This window comes from Pseudoliparis swirei, chromosome 1 (assembly GCF_029220125.1).
Source record: "Pseudoliparis swirei isolate HS2019 ecotype Mariana Trench chromosome 1, NWPU_hadal_v1, whole genome shotgun sequence".
Taxonomy (NCBI): Eukaryota; Metazoa; Chordata; class Actinopteri; order Perciformes; family Liparidae; genus Pseudoliparis; species Pseudoliparis swirei.
This window is the reverse complement of record NC_079388.1, coordinates 17,068,147-17,092,925: the sequence shown is the minus strand read 5'-3', so window position 1 is coordinate 17,092,925 and position 24,779 is coordinate 17,068,147. Positions and strand designations below refer to the sequence as shown.

Below are 24,779 nucleotides of genomic sequence, written 5' to 3'. Positions count from 1 at the left end.
AAATGCCCGGATGTGACTTGATCCTCCCACTTTCCGGAGGATGCATCAGAGGAGACTTGTGCGTACTCTGGCCAGCATATATCCCAGAATGCATTTCACCAGTAACCGGAAACAGTAGCGGAGGAGAAAATAAACTAGACAGATGACTTTTTATAAATACTCCTGTTGTTGAGTCACGTAATGTAATTTTAGGATGTTTTGTTTATTTGACTGCAAAAAATAATTTACAGTGAATAATTAAGTAAACCCAGGAGCAAGAACAGCTGATGTGGTGACGTCATCAAGTCAGCTGCTGTTCCAATCGCAGAAAGACCGTCCTCCCGTCCTCCGGAGTCTGGACTCCCAAGACCAGACTCCAAAAGAACACAAGTCTGTACTCGTGTACTTTGAATTGAGAAACGCCGTCCGTCTACACGGGTAAATATCAGCCGCGTCAGCACAACGCGCGACGCGGCGCTCTCAGACGCGTCTCTGTGCAGATGAGGTGCGAGCCCAATGAAAAATTCAGGATTTTATTTACCGCTGCCGCCACCATGTATGAGGGTAATATATATATATATGTATAAATATATATTTTAAAAATCCACAGCAAACGTCATACGAAGATTTAATGTACATTTATTCTTAACACGTGGAACATATAGTATAAAGATTTCATACTGAATAAATGATATTCATTAAGCCAAAAAAGGAAAAAAAGAGGAATTTACATCAAGTTTTTAGCTACATCATCTGAAATACAAATATGCAGAATCCGCATCACTGAAAAAAACAAAAACAAAAAAATAAACAAAACAAATAAAAAATGGTTTTCTTCATCACGGTCTTAGTTTGTCATTTATGAAGGAGCTCAGATGGAACCACAGACATGATCTTTGTTATATTCTCTACACCCGGACCGGAGACAAACTTGAAACTTTGAAGTTGTTTGTTGGGGGGGGTGGCGTTGGACAGCAGCTGAACGCCCCCGGAGAGCGACACGAGCGGGGTGAGGCGCCTCGGTAACGGAGAGGGTGGGCGTCAAGTAATCACGTTGGCGTACTTGATGCAGGGGGGAAGGGGGCGGGGGGGCGAGGAGACTTGTAATCGTCAAAGATTAAAAATGGTGAAGAGCAACAGAAGTTGAGAGAGATAGAGATAGAGGTGTAATGTACAACATCATATATACACTGCAGCTTGGACTGCATCTAGAGTTGAGGACCAGTCCTAAAGAGGTGACTTTTTAATATAAGGGTCAAGTCATACAATCAAGGGACAAAGAGAAGAGGTCGGGGTGTTGTAGGTTCACCATACTTTGGGGGGAAAGCCGTTTTCTCTTTCGACATTAACTAAAACTGTTTTCAAAAACTACAGTTTGCTGCCAAGCCAGCGTATCTCAGTGTGAAACAGTATTATTACAGTATGTTTACAGTTTTTTAAGGTGTACAGTACAGAAAAAAAGTCCTACAATCTACTGCACAGGCCTCCCATGACGAGTGTCCGTTCACAGCCGCCGACGCGGTTCCCGTGGGGCGGAGTCCATCGCATCCAAAGTTACAGCAAGTCCACCACACCGCGGTCCGGGTGTCCGTGGATTGTTTCGTCCGTGCCCTCTTCCCCCTGCCGACCCCTCCCCCGAGGGAGAAAGGCGAGCATGCATCCCCCAAAACTCACTGTAAACGAGACAGCAACTTTGGTTACAGTTTCTTATTTCTTTTTTTTTTCCCTGGAGATTTTCTTCTTTTCATTAAAAAACAAGTCCTCTTTTTTGCCGCGGGGCGCCGCGCTCCGTCCGGGCGCCCGGGGTTCCGATCCGCTCTTCCGTGTCAGTATCTTTCCGTTTTGAGACGTTTCTTTTTAAAAATCCACAGCTACTTCATGGTATTCCTTCCTTTAGTGAGAAGCAGGGGGGAGGTGGCCGAAAAGACAGTGGAATCCGAGGTGATTTTGCATAAATAAAAAACAAAGAAAAATAAAAAGGACACAGTCAGCTTTGCTCTTCTCACTCACACGCGACAGACACACGCACGCACACAAAGAAAAGGGGGGCGGGGCAACGGAAAGAGGCAGAGCGGAGACCTCCCCACGGCCGTCATGACTGGCCGATCAGAAACAGTACGTCGCAGATCACCTGGGACACCAGAGAGTTCATGAGCGGGGACACGGAGATGTCCAGGAGCCGCGACTCGTACAACGTGAACTCCGAGTGGTTCTCCTCCAACTTGGCGAGGGCGTGCAGGGCGCGGGCCGCCCGCCGCATCATGTCCACGCTCGTGGGCTCGAACTGAGGTCCTCCCTGCATCTGCAGCACGGCGCTCTGGCTCTGCTGGCTCTGCTGGCTCTGCTGGCTCTGCTGGTACTGCGTGGCGGCGAGGCTGTCCTCCAGGAAGCCCAGCAGGTTGCCCACGCTGCCCTTCTGCGCGGCGATGGAGCGCGCCGCCAGGCTGTCGCCCTGCGCCAAGTTGGCCAGCAGGACGACCGCCATCTCGCGGCACACCGCCACCTTGCGCTCGCCGACCATGCGCACCAGCGAGCCGTACAGCTTCTCCAGGCGGCTGAACGGCGGCGTGGCCAGGATGAGGTCGACGTTGTTGTCCTGGATGCTGAGCTTGCTGAGGGTCTCGAGGACCAGTCTCTGGGGCGACAGCGAGCCGTGGGGCCCCAGCGTGGGGAAGGGGTCCAGGGCCTCCGCCGAGGGGCACACGGCCCAGTGGAGCAGGCCGTCCAGCAGCGGCAGGCAAATGCTCTCCGGGTAGACGGAGAGGTCCAGCTGGCCCGAGATGTTGGCCAGGGTGACCAGGCAGTTCTCCCGCAGCGCCTCCAGGCAGTCCCACCACCACTCGTCGCGCTCGCAGCTCACGCCCTCGGCCTCCTCCTCCTTCTCGTAGGTGACGGGCGGCTGCTTGCGCTCGGGGTGCCGGTGGTGGAGCAGCACCAGGCGGCCCAGCAGCAGCAGGAGGCCCGGGTGTTTCGACATCTCCAGGTCGTTGTCGGGGACGAACGAGAGGCTGCGCACGATGTTGGAGACGCAGATGCAGCGCCGGGCCAGCGAGTCCTGCCAGTCCGACAGCGTGCTGAGCGGCGTCTCGTCCTTGCTGTGCGGCTCGTCCTCCAGGATCTTGATGTTGCGGCGGCTCTGCAGGTCCGGGTCGATGCTGAACAGGTACTTGCCGTTCTCCTTCTGCTCTTCGGCGCCCTCCTCGGTGACCGAGCCCGGGCGGGCGGAGAGGACGTCGCCGATCGTGGCCGTGACCGGCGCACCGATCGGAAGAAGAAGAAGAGGAGGAGAAGGAGGAGTCTCCGACTTCTGCGGTTCGGACGACTCGGGCAGCGGCTGCTGCCGAGGTCGACTCTCCCCGTTGGACTCGGACTTCTCGGGGTTCTCCGTCGCGGTCGGCCGGGCCTTCTTGCGGCCCTCCGCGGCCGCCGGCTTGCGTTGGCGCTGCTTGAGGTCCAGCCGGCTCTCGAAGTGGGTCTGGATGTGTTCGGTGGTGTCGCCGCCGCCGATGCTCCAGTGGGTCAGGCCGCTGTCGAAGCTCTGCCGCTGGCCGAGCTTGGACGGGCGGTTCGCCAGGAAGGGGTTCTTCTTCCGCACCACCTTGATGGGCAGCTTATCAAACTTGCTGGCCTGCCGGGGCTTCTCCGAGTGCAGGTTGGGATCCTGGGAGGACCCCGAGGTCGAGGTATCGGGGGCCTTGATAGAAGACTCCTTCTCCTTCTCCTCGTCCTCGTCCTCTGAAGACGCGTGTTTGTGTGAGCCCTCCTCCTCCAGTTTCACCTGGACCAGTGCCGGGGCGTCGGGAGCGGCCTTGGTTTCCTCCGCCTCCTCGTCCTCTTCGTCCTCTTCGTCCTCTTCGTCCACGTCCATGCCCTCGCCCTCGGGCATGAGGATGTCGTCGTCGGGATCCTCGGCCGCGTCGGGGTCGATGAGGGTGCGCTGGCCGGGGTCTCCGACTTCGTACTCCTTTAAGATGCCAAAGATCTCGATGAGGCAGCGTCTGAAGTACTCCACCACCAGCTCCAGGAACCCCGGCAGCTGAGAAGCCAAAGAAGATGGTGATCTCACAACGATCCCGTAAAACTCATCGTGTTCTGTGCATGCACGTTTCACGGTTCGGTTTGTTGAGCTTACCTGGCATAAGTTAAAAGTAGTAATGCTATTATCATCATACAGTAAAATGTTAATGGTGTCCAAGGCCCAGGTGCTCTCCGCTAGTAAGCCTGACTTTAGTGACATCATCACTCTCCAAGCCTCCGGAGTGCCTGTGAAAACACAAAAACTGAATGAATACAAGCAAACTGGATCATGATCCGATACTACAGCTGTGAGGGGAAGGGGTTCACGGATCTGTGAACCCTTACCAATTACTTTTCTACTTTAACCATTACTAATTTCACCAAATAAGCAGCTTTTATCTGTTCAACAATTCAAAATTCGCTCTCCCAGTGCCAGGGAGGAGCCTCACATGGTTATTAATCCAAGTCAGATACGCAGGCGTCATTCATCAGATATTTGGTGGTGATCAGTACTTTAAAGAAATGGACTTTATCAGTCCCACTGTTCTAAATAATCTGTGTTTAAGTTTAAAACATTTGAGGACGTATACTACATACAATGAACTGTCTCATTGCACTTTGTCTAGCTTCTCTAGATACACGGAGAGGCGTGAAATAAAGGTTCTGCACCGATTTCTTTCATGGTGAGCCGTTTGCGGGGCTTCAGATGGGGCGGGGAGGCCTCCACGGAGCCAGGCGGGAAGGTCACATCTCGCCTGATCATGGGTTGCTGCACTGGAGCCTGACCAATGTGGGAGGCGGGTACCGGGGGTCCAGCTTTCTGCACTTTGATCCCCGGATGCATGTAGGGGGACTTGCTGGGCGACGTCCTGCTTTCCATGGGCCGGGGCATCGGTGTCGGGCTCGACACCTGAGGAATGTGATTCTGCGAAGTCTGGTAGGTGGATGGCAAGGGTCTGGTCATGGGAGGTCCAGAACCGCCGGGGCCAAACGGCGGCGGCCGCTGGTTGACGTGGCCGGGCCACTGGCCCTCGTGGTTCATGCGTTGGTCTGAGGGCATCACCTCCTCGGAGCGGTTCATGCCGTGGTAGCCAGGGACCTGGCCCGGTACAGGAGGTCCCTGTCTGTTGGGATAGTTGGGGTAGCCCATCTCATTGCGACCCTGCCACATCGGGCCCTGGGGGCCGTCGGGACCCGAAGGCATGGGGCTCGACATTATCTGGGGAGGCATTGGGGACTGGGAGTTCGGGCCTGCGGACGACGGCACCCGGTCCCGGCCAAAAGGGAAAGGGAACTGGTTCTGTGGGCCTGGTGGTCTGCGGTCCCCTCCAGGATATGCATTATACTGGTTATACATGTCTTGTTGGCCCTGGGGCCCCGAGGGCTGGGGCCCTGGCTGCTGCTGACCACTGTAGGGGACATTGTACATTTCTCCCTCGTGGCGCTTGGCAGGAGGACCGTAGCCTCCATCCACGGGACGCTTGTAGTTCTGCCAGAACACAAGAGTCAGATTTTATACTTAACAAATGAGAATCCATCACAGTTAGAGCAGAATGATAACGTGCCCCTCTTCCATAGAACACCGGCACATATGGATAATTCTTCCTTTCACACATATATAGGAAAAAAAAAAGGAGCGGAAACGAGTTGCATTAAGAGCAACGCAATTGCCGAACAAAATGTTCTTACCGGTTGCTGCTGTGGATACATTCCTGGCTGCTGATTCGGGTATGGGCCACCAGGGGGCGCTCCTTGGCCAGGGTACTGATTGGTATAGGATTCTTGCCTGAAAACAATAACAAACGGTCCCACCATTACAATTCAAATGCTCCTTCTTCACGGTGAATCCAAAGAGAGCTTTTGTTTGAAATGTCAACACGGGGAATCCTTCAGTAATTCAGACTTCTCCTTCAGTACCGACCGATCGTAGCACTCTGTGTGGGTACTGACCGTTGCTGTGGCGGAGGGCGGCTGGGCGAGTACATCCCGGTGTCGGCACCAGAAGGCATCATGTTGGGCTGAGGAGCTCCTGGTCCCATGCTGCCGTCGGGGCCCATGCCCGGCTCTTGTCTGTGAACACAAACAACACTCAGCAGTTAATCTGACTTGCGTTAAAAGGGCCCGATCCAAATCTCGTCGAACCCGTACATGCGGTCCAGATCTATACAAGTACAACAATGATGCCGTGTGTTTACCTCCTGTCGTATCCGTAAGGGTACTGTTGCCTCTGGCCCATCTGCATGTTACCCATCGGGCCTGGCGGGCCCCGGTTGTACTGTTCTGCCATCCCACTGTTGGGGCCCGGTTGCATGAACTGCTCTCCAGCTTACGAAAAGAGAAAACAAAAAGGCGGCTGTTAGCTTTGGAGCGCTGCAGCTCACCTGCAGCAACGGAGTCGCTGGTCTGGCTGTCGCTCACCTTTCCTCATGCCACCGAAGGGGTCCTTGTTGGACTCGTAGGGCCCCATTCGAGCTGTTATCTCCGGGCCCCCCATCCCAGGCTGGTACCCCTGTGAATTAGGAGTCAATGCGTTCCTTCTGGAGAACGCTGGGTCTCCGCCATCCGCAAAGGGGTCCTGCAGATTCACGCTACTCCTACAAGAGGGAAGGAGGCGTGTTATTGAAATGTCTAATATGTTGGAATTTGTTTTGCTTTGTATACGTTTTTCAAAATTATTGGTAATTTCTTTTAGATTTTTTTTGAATTTTGGGATTATTATTAATTTCGAGTTCATGAAATGATAAGATACCAGGATTCTATAACCATCTAAACTGTGTTGCAATATCGATATCAGATTTTAACCAAACACATCCATCGATAAAATAATAATAATGTCTTTACCCCACAGGCTGGTTGGGTGAGTGTATATCTTAACATGACCTCACATTACATAACTTGTTCCTGTTTTTTGTTCTCCATTTTCTGCTGCAATGATCCAATTCTGCCACAGGGACCACTTTCACTTTATTGTGATGATTCCTGACATTGCTGACATCATCGGAAAACTTGATATCGTTGCTTCTAACTCGTACCTGACGCCAGGTATTGGAGGAATTTGTGTCTGCGGGGTGGAGGCGGGGGTTGGGGGCTTCAGGTCTCCACCTTCTGCCATCGAACTACTGGTGGACTGAGGAGTCTGGGGTCCTTGCAGGGATCCGGAGCCAGCTGCAAAACAACGATACACACACACACACACTGAGTGCTTGTAAACGACAAAAATCCTCTGGGTTGAAAATCCCAGAGTCTAGATAATTCAAAGAGCATGCCCTCTTCGTGCCTTCACTGCAGGAAGAAAAGCGAGAGTTGAGAGTTGATAGTGAGGCGGGATAGTGCTGTGGAGAGCCCGAGCACTGCTAGGGGCTTTCAGGAACACATGCTGCTTTTGGCAATCCTAAATCCCATTAAGAAATTCCTAAGCGCGGCACAGAGGAAAACGGTTTGTGTCAAGCCGACTAGCTTTTGAGTGCACAGCCAGCGAAAATGTTGAATTTTCCAGCTCATCACAACACCCCCGCATCACCGCTTCCGCCGCCCTCCTCCTCCTCACCCACCCACCACCGGGCCTCAGAGACTCCAGGAAACAATGATCTGAACCCTCCGACTGTGACAGATTACTCCCTGACCTGTGGGGACAGGAGACGGCGCGTCGTGTAAGTGGGCATGAGGGTGAGCGGTTGTTTGGCATCGTGTCCGTGTGTGACATAGCGGCGCTCATCCTTAACTTCAGCTCGGGACTTCTCACTATTAGCACGCCGGTCTGATGACTCACAGGTTCCCATTCACTAAACTAACACACAACACCGGAGTCACTGGCAGGTCACATTTATTCACATCACCCCTCAAGCTCTCACACGTACACACACACACACACACACACGTACACACACACACTAACCGGCTCCCCCTCCCCCTCCTCCCTCTGGGCAGGGATTTCCCTCTACTAAAGATGAAGGGAGGAAAGGGGAGGGGGAGGATCTCATGAGGAGGAAAATCATAGCATGGTAGAAACAGAGAGAGAGAGAGAGAGTTGCATGACTTTCACACGCACGCACACACACACACATTAAAGCCTCTTCCCCCCCCATTCATCATTTCTGGCTGAGCACTAATCTCCGGGGAGCGTCGCCCTGGGCCGGGCAACAGGCAGCGAGGGCACGGCGCTGCCGGGGCGCCGCTATCGCCAAATCACCTCCCGCCCCTCGACGCCTCTTCCTCAGCTCTTCCTTCGTACCGACCAGAGGGGCCGATGCCAGCAGACGAGCACCCTGACGTCTCCTGTAACAACACCCCGGCGCTGACTCAGTGCCCCGTGTCTGACAGCATGGGTCGGGGCCAGACCGAAGCAGCACGTGGTCGCTCCTGGTGTGGTTGCTCCTGGCAGCGGGAAAAAAACCGGAGTCCCTCCAAAACAAACAGCTTCCAGGCGACACATTGTCACGTGACCCCCCCCCCCCCCACTACACCCCCCTACCCCCTAACCTCTGACTGACTGCCAGTATACACACTGACTTTTACCCGCCATTCAGAGTGCATTGAAAGATGTGGCATGCTGGTGGGACGACAACAAAAAGACAGCGGGGCGAGTCTGAAAGGACGCGTCTCTTCCTCATGCCCTGTGCAAATGCCACAGAGTCTTCTCTCAAGAGACGTGTTCGTGGAACCGTCCAGAGGACGCGGAGCACTTCTGTGACTTGCAGCACACATGTGGCAAAAATTGGCATCGATTCACGGAAGACGGACGGCAGGCCCCGTGCAGAAGATGACAAAACCACGGCATAAGAGCGGCTTTCAACACCGCCATTAATATAATCATACAGATACAATAAAATACACTCGTTCATAGGGCAGATGATGCGAGGCAAACAGAGCAAAGAGGATGTGACGAATTGCATGGAAACCACACTGCACTCAAGGGAGATGGAAAAATTAAAGACACGTTTATTCATCAGCGTGATTGAACTCAAGAGAGGCGGGGGGGGGGGGGGGAGCTCACCTGGGCTGGGAGGCTGGACCTTCGGCTGGCTCTTTTTGGTGTCCGTGTTGAAGAATTCTGCGGGCGGGTCCTCGCCGCGCTCGATCTTGCACTCGAAGGCGAACAAACACTGGATGTACTGTTTCTTGAGTGAACTGGCCGCGCTGCTCGACGTGCCCACGTTCAGGTTGGTGGCCAGCTCCCTCCACTTCTTGTTCTTGTTCACCTGGCGGGGGGGGGGGGGGGGCGATAAGAGGAAGGAGCGGGCTCAGAACGCTGCACACAACGGCCGTATAGGGAGGACGATGCCGTCTGCTGTAATCTGCAGGACCCCCCCAACAAATTCAGGCAAAATCCAGGCCTACCTGGGTCAGGCCGCCGATCTCTTTGACGCACACGTAGAGCCGGTAGAGATCGAGGGGCTTGCGTCCGACGGCGGGCAGGTTGCTCATGCCCATGGCCTTCTCATCGGCGAAGGCCAGAAATCGATCCACCCACATCTTCCTCTCCGGCTCTGCACCGAGCTCGTACAGACGAGTGATCTTTTCGTTCGTGATGGTGGAAGAGCTCGACTTCTACGGGACAGACGACGGGAGGATATCGTGAGATTTCAAGAAGAAGAAAAAGACGCTCTGATGACCATCAAAAGTAATCCTCTCATGGATTAAGAACTTTACCTTTTTGGTTTCAGGCTTGGGAGTCCCCTCCACTTTGTTGTTTATCTTCTGGGTAGGGTTCATTTTCTCCACGCCAAACTCCGCACTGGGAGCCATTCCTAATAAAACGGTAATAAAAGGAGGGGGTGGGGGTGGGGGGGGGGACAAATGATTTCCAGTCTACACCAGCTACCATGGCCACAGTCTACCGCTCGATCGCTGCTCAGTGTAGCTTTTACTCACCAGGAGTGTTGTTGGCCGTGTTTGCCCCCGTCGGGTACGGCCCAGGCCCTGCCTGGTTCATCATACCCTGCATGCTGTTCATTCCAGGGCCGTACGGAGAGCCTGTTCCCATCATGCCCTGGGCCATGTTAGGGTAGCCAGGAGGCCTAGGGAAGAAAATGCTTGTTAAGAAAGAAAACAGACAAAATCCAAAGAAACCCAAAGAAACTTCGTCGTCTCTGTGATTCTGCAACAACTCTACGCATTTCACGCGTCTGTGCGTTTGCCGAGTTTAGCTTATTCTGTAGGAAACATCAATTTACGTCATATGACGCCAGCGATTGCCGAGCCCACGAGTGTCTCTCTCTGTAGGCTGAGCTGGCGTCTTCGCAGGGGAAAGATGTGATTCACTGTTCTCAGAGAATGCTTTCTCTCTTTCTCTCTCTCTCTAGCCACGTTTTTTTTCCATTTCTCTCATGGATAAGTGTTTGGTCCACTGCCATCAACTCTGCGGCACACTCGGGAACCACAACACGCAGCAGACCGGCTTGCACGTGGGAAGAGCCAATCATTTGTCTTGGTCGCACATACAAGAAGGCACACACTCAAATTCAGCAAACCAACAAACAAAAAAATCTCTCCCGAGTGGAGTGTCTTAACGCATCAGTCCGACCCTTGACATTTAACTGCTCCCTCGTGTTTCGCCGAGACACTAATGCAGCCGGTAGCGGGAATCACCCACCTGTTGTGTACGGAGTTTGTGGGCCCGTGGTGCATGGAGGGGCCGCCGTCCTTCCTGTTCATGGCCGGAGGGGGACACATCCCGGACGCCACCTGAGGAGGCATGCCGGCCATGTTTGACGCCATTGCGGGACCCAAGGGCCGAGCGCCCATCTGCCCCGGCCCTATTCTGCCAGGCGGGACGTTGCCAGGCGGGACGTTGCCAGGCGGGATGTTGCCAGGCGGGACGTTGCCAGGCGGGACGTTGCCAGGCGGGACGTTGCCAGGCGGGACGTTGCCAGGCGGGACGTTGCCAGGCGGGACGTTGCCAGGCGGGACGTTGCCAGGCGGGACGTTGCCAGGCGGGATGTTGCCAGGCGGGACGTTGCCATACGGAGCGCCGCTGCCCTGACCAGGCATGGGGTTCATGGAGCCGCTCATGCCGGGGCCGGTGGGGTAGTTGGCGTTGGGCATCCCTGTGTAGCCGGGCTGCCTGGGGTAACCTGGAAGGGTGACAAATAGACAGCCATGCAGACTTTAGCCTGGTTCTCACAACCATCAATCCGTGTCATCCGACTGCGTTTAGAAACTGTATGAGGACTTCGATTCATCTCTCTCTGACGAGATAAAGAGTTTTTAGCCAGCTCTAAATTTACCTCCGCACTGCCTGTTCTGACAAGCAGCCTGATGAAGCAGACCTTTTTCTGGCTGTCGTTTATCGCCGCTATGACTTATAGAAGAACTTCTTCAAAGCTCGCGGAAGCCATCCGAGACTTCAAAGTTAAGTGATAGAATTTCATAAGTATATGAAGTGAGAGGAATCTTCAAAGCTTTAAAAAAAATATGTTGTTACTTTTACCTGGGCTATCTACAAAACTGGTATGGCTGCAAGAGACAACTGTAAACTCATCCATAATAGATTTAGGATTTTTAAAAAATAAGAAAGTAAAGCAACCCGTGCTAACACTTCTACCCTGAGGCCTCACCTTGTGGACCATACTGCCCCCCCTGAGGCCCATAGTTGCCCATCGAGTTGTTCTGAGGATATGGTCCCATCCCAGCATGCATCTGGCCTCCCGAGGACTGGCGTGGAGATAAGGCGGAGCCAGGTTGACCAGGGGACCCGTAGGGAGGCATCTGAGGGTTTCGCATGTACACTGGGGGGGGATCGGGAGAAAGCATCATCAGATACACAATCCATCACTTGCACGACACGTCACTGGCGAGCGCTCTTCACGTGTACAACCAGTGCTGATGGTGAATGTAGCCGACTGAAGCAACACATTCTTTGTTGCGTGTTACCTTGAGGCTGAAAGCTACATTTTTGTGGCAAGATCGGTTGTTGACACGACATTAATGCAAGTGGAGGCGAGACAGAAGTGAAAGTTACTTTAGCCTCAGCCTCAAATGACGCTAAATGGATTGTTTCACCGAGGCGTCCGCAGTCAGCCATGGGTTGAAATCTACTTTGTATGAAAAATAAAGACACGAGGAAGAAGGGCCTCGCCCCATCTGGTACATCCAGGTAGTGCAAGCATGTCTCCCATGGGAGGTGGAGAGATCAGCTGTCTCGGTCATTAAATATTTACCATCAACAAAAAAGGTCGTGGATCTGTGCGAAGGAGCGACTGTGGGTCAGTGGTTAGCGGGTTTGTCTTTCAATCAGTGGGTTGGCGGTTTAATCCCCGCCCTAGTCGATGTGTCCTTGAGCGAGACACTTCGCCCCGAGTTGCTCCACGTAGTTGTGTTGACGGTGTATGAATGTAACATGCTTGTAAGTCGCTTTGGATAAAAGTGTCAGCTAAATGAAATGTAATGTAATGTGAAGAACCCCGCTCTTTGCTCCATCACAATGACACAGAGGTTCAGTCAGTGCGTTTACATGATGGTATAATTCTAATCTTGCTTTAGTCGGACTATGCTATCTTTTGGGGGATCAGCTGTTATCCCAATATACATGGCAGTGAGTAATTCGAATCATTGGCCGAAAGCATGTCATATCCGATACGATAGGTGGCGCTGTTTTCATTACAACTCGTGGTGATACAGCCATTTCCGCTTGACCTCTTCACCACCACCAACAACAACATTTGGAGAAAGATGGCGAACAGAGAGCAAGGCGAAGCTACATCCCTCTACTATTCTTCCATGGTGTTAATAGGAGTACAGCGAATGCAAATGGCGCTATTGGCTGAGTTGATAACGGAGAGAAGACGCCGTCGCGGAAGGTACACGGAGAATTTAATTTATCGTCTCTTTCGACTTCCGGGTCACGACATGGGAGGATGGGAGGAGGAGGCGGCGGATCTCGAGCATGCGCAAAGACGCAAAGTCCAGTTCCGAATCGAATTCAGAGTTACATGCCGCGAGAGTCGAATTATCAACTGGATCGGACCGAGCTATCCAGGGGTGTTAATCGGACCGAAGTCAGACCGCACATAGTCCGACTAAGGTGTTTACATGAAACGGATAATTCGATTTCAGTCCGACTAAGCCAATAATTCGATTGCATGTAAACGCACTGAGTGTGTCTGACTCCAGTAACTCTGATTTGACCTGGCAAGTAGCCTATAAGCACATTCTTATTTAAAAATACAGCCTGGGGGGGCGAGGCCCAAATGCAAACAGACAAAAAAAAAGTGCAAGAATGTGTGCCCAGCAGCATGCTGGGCACACATTCTTGCACTTTTTTTTTCTTGGCCTCCGATCAGTGGTTGGTTGCTATTTTTAAAAAGGCTTCTCATTCGGCGTTTTGAGCCGGGCATTTGATCCCAACAACATCGTGAAGCGCGCGTCTCAACACTCACCCCGTTCCTGGCCCATGGCGGACTGGTTCATGGAAGAGTGCATGATGGTGTCTGACTGGACGCTGGGCGGCCGCGGAGGCATCTGATTACCTGCAGGACAGCAACGACACAAAAAGGGGCTCAGCAACTCGCTTGGGGGAAAAAAGGACTTGAGAAATCCGATTGCTTTAGTTATCAGTTTAAACCTCACAATATTGGCCATCAAAAGGACCACAAAGCAAATAAAATGCAATACAATAAAAAAGAAAGACAATGACAGTGTCCTGTTGGCTGCTGTTATATTGCTCTCCACCATGAGTTGTTGGTGGCGTCGTAACTTCCGTTTCTGTGCCGTCTGGATGGTTTACGGGCATCATGTTAGGAGAAAATGTTCCCATCTGGCAAGTCACTTCATGAATTTCAAATGGGATTCGATGTATTTGTGAGTGAGCAAGTGTTGAATTAAATCTCTAAATCTGTCAGCTGTTCGTGACAGCACCCAACTCGCTATATATGAAAAATGTATTTCATGTTTTTCTGGTTAGCAGGGCCCATTTCAGATGTAGTCCTACTCTTTAGATGAAAATGCTTATTAGTGTTCAGTCGCATCGAGTCATTTTCACCCCCCATGGTTTTCGTCGACCACTCCAAAAGGTTCCATTCGGTTTTAGTCGATGAAAGGTCGGAACATTTGAATTTATTTTTCTTTTACTCATTATTTTGTCCGACATTTCATAATTCAGTCTTTTGTCAAATGTTCTTTTTGTTGTCATCAGTTTATCGAACATTTCAGGCAATCTCCTCTAACCCAAACCAATACTTACTGCTGTTGTTTCACTCTAACCGATTTCACATCAGACACATTTATCTCGTTATTATCTGATGAAAAATACAGAGTGAGTGATGAAGAACTCCGAGTCCTCTCGACCTGTCGCACCCACCCGTCCCGTTTTGAGCGCTGATCCGCCCAACATGTAAAAATGTGTTCATCAACCAACTGAACACAATACAACCCACGTGTGCACACACCTGTGAGTGTGTGTGTGTGTGTGTGTGTGTCAGTGAGAGAGACAGATACACGGGAAGAGCCGTTGAGACGATGAGCAGACAAAGAGAGATTTTGTTTTTCAAGCCACATTTCAGTCTCAACTTTGTTGGGGGAAGGTTGTTGACAAACATATTTTGTCATTGTCCTTCATGAAATGAACACTACTGGCTAGTTTTTTTTGCAGGTCTGATGTCACCCTGAACCAATATTATTGTATTCCATTATTTCATGATGCATGTTGCTTACTTTCTGTACATTGTCTTAGATAATCTACATGTGTGCTTTAACAGCAAGTCCTGCTCATTTAAAACCAAACAAAGTGAAATTCTCCTGTCAGACCCCCTTTTCTATGTCATTGGTCATGTTACGGGTGTTTTGGCGGTTACATTTCATTATAGAATGAAACATTACACGCAATACATAAAAACACATTTGTTCCTGCATGAGTATAATGTCCCTTCTCTCCGTCAGTGATGTTGCATTCAGGAAGAGGTTTCAGAAGGTTCACGTGTACCGTGTTCCCTTAGTTCCATCTTTACCTGGCACAGCAGCAGGGGACAGGGGGCCGGTGCGGGAGGTGGTGACGCTGGCGGGGGAACCCACGGGCGATGGCGAGGGCCCGCGTATGCCCGGCAAGTGGGGCGACGTGTGCGGCGAGAAGGGCGACTGGGCGGGATTGCTCTGCTCGCCCTGACTGCTGGAGACCCCCGAGGTGCTGACGCCGGGGCTCAGGGCCCCCTCGGCACCGGTGGGCAGGTCGTCGATGGAGCCCGACAGATCCTGAGACGAGAGGGACACGGCGGGTTAGTGAAGGACTTTTACCGGACGATGAAATCACATCTTTTAGTGGACATTAAAAGAAAGAACATGGAAGTGGGATAGTTTGATATTTTTATGCATTTCAGAAAAAATAAGGCTGAGTTAAGCTGAAGACATTTATTTTGTCTAATAAACAAATACAAATTTAGTGTGAAAAGCCCCCCACATGCAGGCTTAATTAAAGTTCCAGTCCAACCTGTTGTTTAATCAAAACAACAGATTTGGCATTCTCAGACTGAGCTGGTACATAAAAGACATTAAATATGCCTAAAATGAGCTGAAGCAGAAGACTTTCCTTTGATTATTAATCATCTGTTTTTAACAACCAAATACATTCACTGTAAATCAACTCATGGCATCCAAGTGTGCAATGGGGTCGTCTTGGAAGCGTTCATTCTTAGAAACCGACCCCCTCTGATCCATCGCGTTACAAAAACGATCAAACAAACCAAACAAATATCGAGCTTTAAAGAAACCCAGAATATGATGGAGTAATATTCTAAATAAACTAGATTAGTGGAAACAACTAAATACACAATGTGAGAGGTGCGCATGCGTCAGTCGGGATGTAAATGCAGCCCGGCTCGACTCTTTAAGAGGAAAAGTGATGCATTTGAGGGAATGGGAATCAGTTGTTCCTGCACGGCGGCCTACTTGAACGAAGGAGCTGAGAGCGTTTTACTTCAGTCATGTCAAAGTCAAGCGAAGTCAAATTAAGTGAGTGGAAATCCACATGGCCAGTGATGCGTCACAGCAATCTTTACCTTCGCCGGGCTGCGTCTTTTAATCTCTCAGGACTGCCAGCAGGTACAATGACGTCTCGCCCCTCCCAACCGCATTTTTTAAAAACATACACTACATCAATCCCATAATGCTGCTAATGATCCATCTTGGCACGAGGAGCTGTGTTTGTGTTTTGCTTGCAAAGACAAAGTGGGGGAGAAAAATAAATAAATATTTGAGACGAGTCATCTCGGGAGGCAGTCGAAATAATTGGTGCTGGGCACGGGGCTCGAGTGCCATGCGGTGTTGTTATTGAGCCTCCTCGCTGGCGGTGACGCAAAGACAGCCAGGCAGGCGGCAAGGTAGGAAGGCAGCCGGCGACGATTACGTTTGTGGGAAGGTGAATGTTTACACACTGGCCGCTCACGTGGAGCCCATGTGCTCGCTCAGAAATGCAAGCTCATCTGCCAGTCACAGCGGAGAAGGGAGAAAAAAAAATGGGAGGGAGGAGGAGGAGGAGGGGGGAAAGAAGAAAAAAAGCACTCATTGGAAGGTGGCCAACTAGTCCCATATAAATCTCACACACAGGCTGGCTGCAGCCCCGAAGCCGGCGGTTTTGCACTTGAAACGGCGCTCGTTGCTATTTTTGGGACGTGACCTGACGGAGGAACCCCAGAGGGAGTGACAGGAGGAGAACGCCGATTCAGAATCCCCCCGCCTCACCCCCACACCTAGTTCCCTCTGCCCTCCCTCCGTCTCTTCCTCAGTTGTTGGCGACTGCACAAACAACGGCCTTTCTGACCTGCATAGAAAATCCCGGCGAAACTCTCCGCGAGGGCTTTGTGTACAAGAGTCGCCCCCTCGGGCGTTTTATTTGGACAAATTATTTCTTCGCAAATGTTCAAACGGTTTCGGAAACGAGGCGGAGAGCCGCTCCGAGGGAGCGACACGGGGGCCAGAGAAACCGTAAAGCCCTGGGAGCGGAGAGCAGGGATCAAACGGCGTGACATTCCTTGCTTAAACAACCATGGCGGGATCCTTTTTCCAGCAGCAAGCGTCGCCAGATGACCTGCACCCCCTCTCCTCCTCCTCCTCCTCCTCTCCAGCACCAACCCCACCGCTGCTCAGATATCACAAGACCGGTCATCTGACACGGTTCTCAGGACGCCAGCCGCCACAATGACCACCTCGGCTGACACTGCCATACTCAGAGCTCTGTGATCACTGCACAGAGCCGTGCCTCCCTGACCCAGACCGCAGGGTCAGGGGGTCAATTCCCCGGAGTTAGGCCTGGGAGTTCCACCTCGGCAGGAGGTCACTGCGGACGGCCGCACAAGACACACACACACACACACACACACACACTTCGCTTAATAGCCGAAACAGAGACACAAGGGAAGTATGAACACGGCCGCTTTCATTTATTCTGTTTTAATCCCGATGGTAAATGGATTTGTAAAGCGCTTTCTGGTTCTCAAACCACTCAAAGCACTTCAACACTACACGTCAGCATTCACCCACTCACACACTGATGTGTGCCCGTCAGGAAGAACTAAAACTCACACACACATACACACACATACACACACCACAGGCGCAGCTCCAGGAGCAACTTGGGGTTAAGCGTCTTGCACATGCTTGCTTGACGTCTGGGCCGAACATACAGAGGATGCTACATTAAGTCCGCAAACATGGCAACGTCTATCGAGTAATCCACGATGAACTGGAGGTGAAGGCATTCATGCGCGCGGCAGATCTTTGCCCAGTCAAGAAGGGGAGAAACTTCGGCAGCGATATTTCAAAGTGTGCGGTTCCCTGCATCGCAGTGGCATCTGTTGAGAGGAAAAAGATAAATTCACTCCTTCGTGCACGCCCCTCAGCAAATGTATTGTTTTTATGTGGGGCGCTTTGATGCATCAAGTATCAAAAACTGGCATAAAAACTTTCCTCAAATTTGTAATCCTGTTTATTTATTCTTAAGACGAGAGACGGCTTTTGATCTAAAAATCTAAATTGTTTTCGTGAATTTGTAGACAGTATTTTTATCTGGGAAGATACTTTGTGGCTGTCTGGGGAGACGGCTATGAAGAGGCTATCGAAGTCGTTATCACCACGAAGACAGAGGGATTTCAGAGTACCTAAAAGTAGTGAATACGGGATTTAAAAAGGATTTGGTTGGATAATTGATTATGAATCAGTTGGCCGTACATTAAGAGCCTGCCCATGTCATGAAAAGTATTATTTTACTCTATTAAAGATGTCTTGTTTATTTAGCTGAAGGGAAAAAGGTAGTTTGTTTTCCCTATGTTTTTCAGGTATTTAAAAAAAAAATTATGTATGTGTATATATTATTTAAATCTAAAGAAACATTCATACATACACCTGCCACGCAGCAAAGAGGCTCTTTACCATTCTGTAAATATCTGACAACTGACAGCTCCGGTCTCTTAGCCTGCCCAGGCAGAAGCATTGTACATACACACACATGCACACACACACACACACACACACACACGCACGCTCGCGCACACACGCACACACACGCACACAACTCATACCTACTCCCACTCTGCAGTCATTGATTTTTCCCAGCTCAATACTGCACAGCACCAGCCTGTTCTGCTGACTGCACAAGCCGGACAGCGAGAGGAGAAGAGAGGAAGGAGGAGGAGGAGGAGGGAGGGAGGGAGGGAGGGGAGGATGGCGATACGGATACTGTGTGGCTCTGCTATTCAACACGCTCATTATTAGAAGGCAGATGATGAAGAGGACATGGATCAGGCATGAGAAGGAGTTGAGGGACGTGGGTTTGCTAAGTTGAAGGATGATGGTTCATGAGCTTGCAGGAAGACTACAGAACTATTATTAATGCCAATTACAGTTGATATGAGGGGAGAATATGAAAAGAAGACATACATTTTCGACATGCAGAAAAGGGGGGGGGGGGGATATGCGAGCTGTGTTGTGGAGAGAAGGAGAGAGATGCAGCTCTTTCTGTGGAGCTTCAAGCTCCTCTCTATGGCAGCCATTTTGTGTTTTTCCCAGCACTGCCTAACATGGAACTTCAGAGCTGAGGACTGCAGAACAGTGTTGGTCGGGTCGGCGGGTCGGAGGGTTGGAGAGAGGCAAAAAGACAAGTGCGGTGTCACAGAATTGCATTTTTTTTTAAAAATCCTACCATTTTAAAAACGCATATCTTCTAATGCAATTATTGTCGTGTTATTGTTTATGAATGTGAAAAAGAGGCAAAAAGTCTCCACCGTTGCTACGTTTCCTATATTCTCCACTGCTCCTCCTCTGAGTCATCTGCTCGGCTCTCTCCGCCGTCCTAATGTATTCCATTTGCAGATTACTTCACTGAATCAATCAAGCCCAACCAGAGCCATTAGTCTGCCGAGCCAGACGATTTTTCTTTTCTTTTTTTAAATTTAGGTTTTAGGTTATGAGAAACAGAAAGTGGAAGAAGAGAGGTTGCGCAGCAGCCCTGAGATAATGAAACGTATCTGGAATGTGTGACCCTGGCCAGTAGTGTAACTAGATCTGGCGGTGGTGGTGGTAAGGAGGGAGAGGTTTGTGTGTGTGTGTGTGTGTGGGGGGGGGGGGGGGGGGGGGGGTTCATCCCTCAGTCACACACTCTCCCTGACCCACACTTCTCTGTCATTCTCAGACCTCAAGGTTTCCCCAGGTTTCCTTATTCTCAGGCCCCCAGATGCTAAACACAATATACAGGCGGGGGAGATGGGGAAGAAAAGAAAAAAAGAGGAACGAAAAGAAAAACCTTGCTCTCTCCCGACTGGCTTGCACTCACGCTCACATGTCCTCTGTGGCGAGGCGATAGCTGAGGAAGAGAGAGTAAGAAGGGGGAGGGGGAGATGAAGGGAGAGAAATGGCTGCATCTCAAGTGCTGCCATGGTTACTGTGATCCACGTGGTTGACACATTAGAGCAGACACAGTCCCTCCCCCCCTGTTGCCGGCATCCCTCTGTGAGTCTCTCGCTCTCGCTCTCTCTCCCGGCGGCCTCCCTGCGTGCCTGGCGGGGTCACGGTGCAGTCAGCTACTACAAAAGAAGCAGCCCGTCATTGTTACAGGAAACGCAGACGCACCAAAGCTGTGTTCAACCTCCGCCCCCCTCCACCACCACCACCCATGCTTCAGCTCCACCAGCGCTTTAATTACACACTCAGCCTCCAGGCCCTGAGACACACACACACACACACACACACACACACACACACACACACACACACACACACACACACACAGAGAGTGGACAAACACAAACCAGCAGAGTCTTGAACTTCTTCGCCGCCTTACTCGAGTCCCTGATGTTTATGTTTACATGCAGACGGCCTTGACACTGAAGACACTGCGGCGCTGCACATCCACCACTCACTCGGGGCAAAGCGGGCTTTTGGTATTCAAACGGGGGTCATGGGAAAAGCCATCTCTTCCCTTTTAAAGCCCAAGATCAAGTGATATTTTCTGCACACACTTTCTGAAGGGGGTTCTCCTCCCTTTCTCCCAGCTCAGCTCCTGAACACGCCGACTTGACTTAACTGAGAAGCATATCATCCCCAGACCACCGCCATCAGGAGGCTTCCGTCTCCACGCACAGGTGGCAAAAACCACCGGCACGCGGACTAAATTGTATTTAAGGCCGTCTAGCCTATGAAAACACCTGTAATGGCTCCGTGCTGCAGTGCCTCGGGAAAACGGCAAGAAACGCTGGAGAAGACGAGACGGACAGGCGGGTGACGCCTCGGCCGCCGGCCCCGAGGGTGCCGCCTGCGCCCGCCGGCCGCACCGAGCTACCGGGAGCTTCTGGGAAGTCCACTGATGGCTTGGAGAGAGGCAGCTCCAGCCCCGGCACGAGGTTTGCAGGGCTGAGCTCAACCATAAGGGGGCACTCCCATCCCACTATGAGGGAAGAACTAGAGAAAGGAGGAGAAGCAAGGCAGGCCCCTACCTCATACAGCAGCAGCAGCCATTACAGGGCTTCACACGGAGCTGACGAGAAACTCTCGATTCACCGAAAGACTCGACCTGTAGGAGCGCCCATCGACCCTGAACTGATCCGCGCGGCGGCGTAAACACGAGACGTTGAGCAGATGGCTCGACAACGACTCGGGCGATGAAATTAACATCTCTTGAGTTCTGTTATCTCATTTCCCATAAATGGAGGCAAACGGCAAACATGGATAGGGACCAGGCCAGAGCCTGGGAACCCCCTGTTGGGGTGAGACATCTCGTCTGGAGTAACAGCGTCACAGACACGAGGTCCACTAGCTCCAGACGAGCTACCCTCCAGCGCCCCGGAGATCAGCATTACACTGCTACTTCACCACCAGCAGCCACGTGGGGAAGATAATAACAGAGACGCACAAAGAAAAGTACGAGATGAAAGAGCGAACCGGCCTAATTCCGAGTCTCGTGCTGCTAATGCACAGACGATGCAATTCATTTGACGCTGATCAATACTGCTCTGCTTTAACATTCCTGTGTGATGCAGGCTCGCAGTCCCAAAAAAGAAAATAAAGGCCAACTATGAATCTTAATCAATACGTCGGGAGTCCTTTTTTTAAATGCTCCGCATTTGCCTAATTGAGCTTCTCTGTGGGGGTGACAAGAGAAGGGGGGGTGCGAGGCACACAAACACGGCGGAAGTCTGTGTGTAGCTAACACACACACACACACACGCGAGATGAAGGGAGGTGATGGAGGAGAGGAGAGCGGGGCAAGAGTCTGATTGCTGTGAATAATGGGGAGATGGTGTGTGTGTGTGTGTGTGTGTGCGCGTGGGGGGCCTTTTGTAGAGATCACAATAGTAGCAGGGAGTCCCAGGGCAGCGCACAGATGCCCGAGTGAGGCAGGCAGCTGCCCGGCCCGAGGTGAGGGGTGCGGGGATGTGGAGGCCGAGGGGGCCTGGAGAAGAGCGGTGGTGAGGGGGAGGAAGGGGGGGTCTCTAGACCCCTACAGCCAGTCTGCCTGCTTTCCAGAGCAGCGACGCCCCTCCCTTCCTACTGTCACACACACACACACACACACAAGCGCACACATAGCACGTCTAGGGAGCCAAAGCAACCAATACTAGCAGAGAATTAACTGGGGAAGGGGGCGAGGGAATAATAGAGGTTATTTCATAGAGTGAGAGTTAATTTAATTGCGGGGCCGGTTTCATCCATCCAGGCTCGGCAGCTTGTTCCAGCGAGAGCAGGAGAGAGAAAGCAGAGGACAAACAGTGCTGCAGTCAGCCACAGTCTTTGTGCCGCAAAACTAGCTCAGCCCAGCAGAAATGGAGGCAGAGGGGAGGGGCATGCGAGAGTGTGTGTGCGAGAGTGGAGTGAGTGAGAGAGCAAAAGGGAGAGGGAGAGTGTTCTCTCTCTCTATGTGTGTGTGTGTGCGAAACAGGGGCTTGGGTTTTAGAAGGCTGAGAAACAATTCTCTGAAGCAAATGCAAAACAACACTCTGTCAGCAGATTGAATTTTCTCAAGTACATTAATTCAAGTACAGAGAGGAAAGAAAAGGGTGAGACGGAGAAGTAGCAGGGGAGAGAAACAGACGAGCTGGGAAGAGGGAGGGAGTGGGTGAGAGCGAGCGAGCGAGAGGCACCCTGGAATCTGAATAAGACATGTACACACAGGAAGCAAGGGCCCCAGAATAGCAACAGGAAACTGGCCCCGGACTCTGAATACTGTGAGCGTCAGAGGCTCGCAAAACAAGGCTGCGCTGCACAGCGTTATGAAAGCTGATTTACTGAGAGGAGAGAGAGAGAGGAAGGGAAGAGGAGCAGGAGGGGGGAGGGCGCAGGCGGTGGAAAGAGAAAACGAGAATATGGGCCGAAAGAGGAGAGAGAGGCAGTGTGAAACATATATATATTTATAAAAACAGGAGAGAAAAAAGAGAGAGAAATGCAGCAACAACAACAAAAACAGTGTAATATTGAGAAAGGCTCAGAGGGGGTTGGGCTGTGTAGGAGAGGAGAGGGTGGGAAAAGAAAAAAAAGTGGGCCGGCCTTGTCAGGCTGATTGCTCCAGAGCGATGTCGCAAAAACAAGCTTAGCTGCAGCAGGAGAGCAGAGCTGGGCTGGGCTGAGAATGGGGATTGCAGGAGGGGGGGGGGGGGGGGCTCAGAGTTGATCAGCACCAAGACTGGAAGATCCCTCGGTTCCAGATCAGGAGGCTTGGCACATAACATTAAAGGTCATTAAAAGGAGGGGGGGGGGTGCCTGTTGTTGTGATGTGGGTGGTCCTTTAGCTTCGCAAATGCACTGGATAAGACTAGATTCATGCGAGGGTGGGGTCCAGATAGACAGAGATCTAGTGATACATTGAAAGATGAGATAACTAGGACCTCCAGTCAAATCAAGAAAACACGAGGCAACCAATAGAAAAGCATGGATGTGTGCCTTTCATTGTTTATAAAAACAAAAACAGAAGCCTCTTATCTACTACATATTATCCACAAGTGGTTGATTTAAAAGTAATTCAAAATGGGTATCGAGTCGACTCAATTACAAAAAAATTTTTTACGGCAGATATACATTTGTGATAATAAAGTACACAATGTATAGCCTCCGCCCTTTCCTTCGAAGATTAAAAAACCTCCAGATGAAGCCCCGTATTTGAAAAGGCATGGGATGAACATGAGGATGGAAGACAGAAAAACAAACTTGGGCGCGAGTGTGTGGACAACATGTGACCTTTTCTCTCCGTCAGTCGGCCTGGAGCACATTCAGACACATCGGGAAAGACGAGCGTCACAACCAGTGGGCGGCTCTGAGTGGGATTAGCCCCACGGTGGAGAAACGGGGGTACAAAAGACCTCAAAAAGGACAAGGAGGGTGTGTTTTTTTATTTTTTTTAAAGAGACGGAGAAGGGGAAAAGGGGCCCATTCCCATGGGTCGACACGGAGAGGAAGTGTCACTTCCAGGGAGTATGAAAGCCAGTCAGTGACGCCAAAGACTCTCGCCTGCTTTACCTCCGCTGAAGCCACAATGGAGGCGGGAGGCCGGGTGTATAAGCCGCGAGGAGCTTTCACACCGTGGGTAATATGATTCTCTTCCAAAATAAAATACACTGGATTCACTAAATTAATTGAGCAGTACCACGTTGCCAACATGACCCCGAGCAACACGGGATGGGATTAACTAGTTTGGTCATTAAATGGGAACTCAGACGATTACGTATTATACTGCCGTAACCTTGTGAGGGGAACACTTCAACAAGAATAGTCAAACTGTAATCAGCGGTGTCAAACACCACCAACTCAGGATCCTACATTTCCGAGTATGCAACATTAGCGTTTCTTTCACTAGACCCCACCCCCCTCCCCCCCCTACTCCTCAGCGCTCACGTTACAAACGCCACACCTCCAGTTTAGAAACGCACGCTTTGTACCAAACGATTCAAATCTCAAGCCCAAATGGAGATTTCACCGGTGACATCATTTAGAAGAGCAAAGCTCCACGTCAAGTCTTTAAACAAATATTTGTCGCGGCTGCTGCACTCTTCTTTTACACGTTGTGTATATGAAACTACAGCGAGATAGTCAATTGACTTTACTGCTGCTCGTTGCATCGACACACGTGTGTCGATCCGCTGCCTCTGACACATTCTCTGCGGGTCAGTTTTGAAGCTACCGTTTAATTGCCCTTCTTGAAATAAATAAAGTTGTCAGAATCTGGACTCCTCCTGAAGAGTAAATTCATTCATGTGTGAAATTGGTGGAGTGCCCCTTTAATCAGCAACGTTGGTTATTCATTAAAGACTCAAGTCAATAGCGTGACACATTTGAAACTACACAAAAAGAAAAGAAAAAGTGCCCTCTCCTTCCCT

At 51.1% G+C, this 24,779-nt stretch overlaps 1 protein-coding gene across 3 annotated transcripts in view; it reads right to left on the bottom strand.

Moving 5' to 3' along the window:
- Positions 1-602: 602 nt before the first annotated feature.
- Positions 603-24,779, bottom strand: part of arid1ab (AT rich interactive domain 1Ab (SWI-like)) — a 58,392-nt gene continuing 34,215 nt past the window's right edge. For 2 of the 3 annotated variants that reach the window (XM_056418266.1, XM_056418428.1), the window contains exons 5-21: positions 19,721-19,780; positions 14,940-15,180; positions 13,374-13,463; positions 11,553-11,723; positions 10,589-11,069; positions 9,868-10,013; positions 9,646-9,743; positions 9,334-9,543; positions 8,990-9,194; positions 7,029-7,161; positions 6,415-6,590; positions 6,192-6,321; positions 5,947-6,066; positions 5,686-5,782; positions 4,666-5,485; positions 4,112-4,242; positions 603-4,015 (exon numbers count right to left, since the gene is read on the bottom strand). In XM_056418266.1, coding sequence (XP_056274241.1) covers positions 2,072-4,015; positions 4,112-4,242; positions 4,666-5,485; positions 5,686-5,782; positions 5,947-6,066; positions 6,192-6,321; positions 6,415-6,590; positions 7,029-7,161; positions 8,990-9,194; positions 9,334-9,543; positions 9,646-9,743; positions 9,868-10,013; positions 10,589-11,069; positions 11,553-11,723; positions 13,374-13,463; positions 14,940-15,180; positions 19,721-19,780 — 5,253 coding nt within the window. In that variant the 3' untranslated portion in view covers positions 603-2,071. The remainder of the gene's footprint in view (positions 4,016-4,111; positions 4,243-4,665; positions 5,486-5,685; positions 5,783-5,946; positions 6,067-6,191; positions 6,322-6,414; positions 6,591-7,028; positions 7,162-8,989; positions 9,195-9,333; positions 9,544-9,645; positions 9,744-9,867; positions 10,014-10,588; positions 11,070-11,552; positions 11,724-13,373; positions 13,464-14,939; positions 15,181-19,720; positions 19,781-24,779) is intronic. The other variant, XM_056418350.1, reaches the window with a different exon arrangement.